Raw genomic sequence first — 1862 nt, forward strand, 5'->3', positions numbered from 1 at the left:
AGGATAAGGACAAAAGCAAACCAATTGGTGGCCAGTTCTCACTTTCTAAAAACAGCAAAAGGAGTTTGCAGGTCGACCAGCAGTCCAGATGGCTGATTTGATCAGTGGGTGGGTTCCAGTGCAGAGCAAGCACTAAATAAAGCTCTAAGTGTTAAAATAAACCAACACGTTTTCGAAGCTTGTGTTTAAGTCTCTACTGCCAAGATCTGTCAAATCTCCAGAGACCTAATTTACTCAGAGCACGTTTGGGGGTCCACCAATCTGCTGCAGCAAGTGAAGGGAATACAAAGCTGGGATCACCCCTTAGATGCCATGAATCTCAGGGCCTGGAAACCAACTTCCCCATCCTTCCTCCTTCTCCCTCCATCCCGTCTAATCATGGAGGGATCTTTTGCAAAGTTTTCCACTGTGGCCTTCTGATGAAGTAAGACTCTGAGCTCTATCTGACTCCGCAGCCCCCTTTGCTGTACCATTTCCCAAACTACTTGGTTTCCAGGTAACTTTCTTTTTCCTACAAGGATATTATTCTGTAAGCCCATAAAAATTGGGGAAAATATAGAAGACAAGTCACTCTACTTCACTACATGTCCAAAGACTCTCTAACCAAGTATAGTCTAAGGTAATCCCTTGCTTGTCATGAAACACAATGACTGAACCCAGAGAAGAAAATCAGACCCTGATCACCAAAGGATGATTCATAGACAGCAAAAACCCTCGCAAATAAAGAACTCTATGGAGACATACATTTGCAATGCCACAATGCAGCTTTATTGAGAAATACAGAGTGAGACACGTTCCCTTTTCCAGAGGCACAAAAGCAGGAGCCAGGAGACAAAGCAGCAAAGCCAAAACAAGCCAAAACCATCAGAGACTGAGGCGTTGGTGGTAAAGTTTCTGGGAACATCCAGAGGCATACATGATTGGTGCTGGCCAGAAAAATCTTAGATTGCCAAAGGTAGCTTATTCAGGGCTAGCAGCTAGCAATCAGGCAGTCAGAACAGGGGTCAGCAATGAAGAGTTCTTCAGGTACAGGCAGCATGTTGGAAGATCCTGGAAACATAGCTGGCAGGTCATGGAGTCTTGGTTCGCTCGCTGGTTCCTACACACCTAGCAAATTCTTCGGCAGCTGGACACACAGGACTGCTGGTACGTCCTGGAGACCCCGCAGGCTGGTTGGCAGACAGTGGAGACTCCTCCCACTGGTTGGCACACAGTAGAGATGCTGCCCAGAGGCTGACAGCCACTAGAGATGAAAGTAAGTGGCTGCCTGCAGGTAGTTGAGCAAGGATTAGAGACACAGGTCGTTTGTCGAGAGCAGGTCACCTGGCCCGGTCTAGAGACGCAGGACGTTTGCTGGTAACAGCTTGGCTGGCAAACAGGGGGCTCACAACAAGTCTCCTGACAGTGGTCCAGGAGCCAGGAGCCAGTTTGGAAGGAACTGGGCAAGTAGATGCCACTCAGGCAGTCGGTATCATGGGTAGAAGGTACGGCAACTTGGGCCACTGGGACCGTGCATCGTCCTCCAATTGGCCTGGAAGAGCAGTGCCTTGTGGAGCAGTTGTAGGACATGGTGCCAGACAGAGAGCTGTGGGTAACTTGCTGAAGCTAGCTCCTGAATTGTGAATGTCAGTTCAGGCTGCCGAGCTTTTATATATACTTGCTGGTGGGTGGGGTTCCCACCCTCATCTTCCTGGCTTCTTTGGCTCAGACCAGCTTGCCTTAGAACATCTTGTGAATCTCCAGGTTAATTGTCTCTTGAGAGGCCTTCATCCTCATAAAGAGAAGTTTAGTAGTTTGGTAACTAAATCATAAGGCTTCTATACTGTCCTTGGTCCCAGGATTAAGAAGGTTGGTTGAAGCTT

General features: G+C 48.1%; 1 protein-coding gene across 1 annotated transcript; it reads right to left on the reverse strand.

Annotated features, from left to right (window-relative positions):
* Positions 1–745: 745 nt before the first annotated feature.
* Positions 746–1638, reverse strand: LOC124231356 (keratin-associated protein 11-1-like). The gene has a single exon (XM_046648126.1). It carries the CDS (start codon positions 1567–1569, stop codon positions 1108–1110), a length of 462 nt encoding a protein of 153 aa, XP_046504082.1. The 5' UTR covers positions 1570–1638; the 3' UTR covers positions 746–1107.
* Positions 1639–1862: the final 224 nt, after the last annotated feature.

The sequence above is a fragment of the Equus quagga genome, chromosome 21 (genome assembly GCF_021613505.1).
Source record: "Equus quagga isolate Etosha38 chromosome 21, UCLA_HA_Equagga_1.0, whole genome shotgun sequence".
Lineage (NCBI taxonomy): Eukaryota > Metazoa > Chordata > Mammalia > Perissodactyla > Equidae > Equus > Equus quagga.

Excerpts from the sequence above, each read along its gene's own strand:
- LOC124231356 (XM_046648126.1), bottom strand. The coding sequence starts at position 1,569 with ATGTCCTACAACTGCTCCACAAGGCACTGCTCTTCCAGGCCAATTGGA.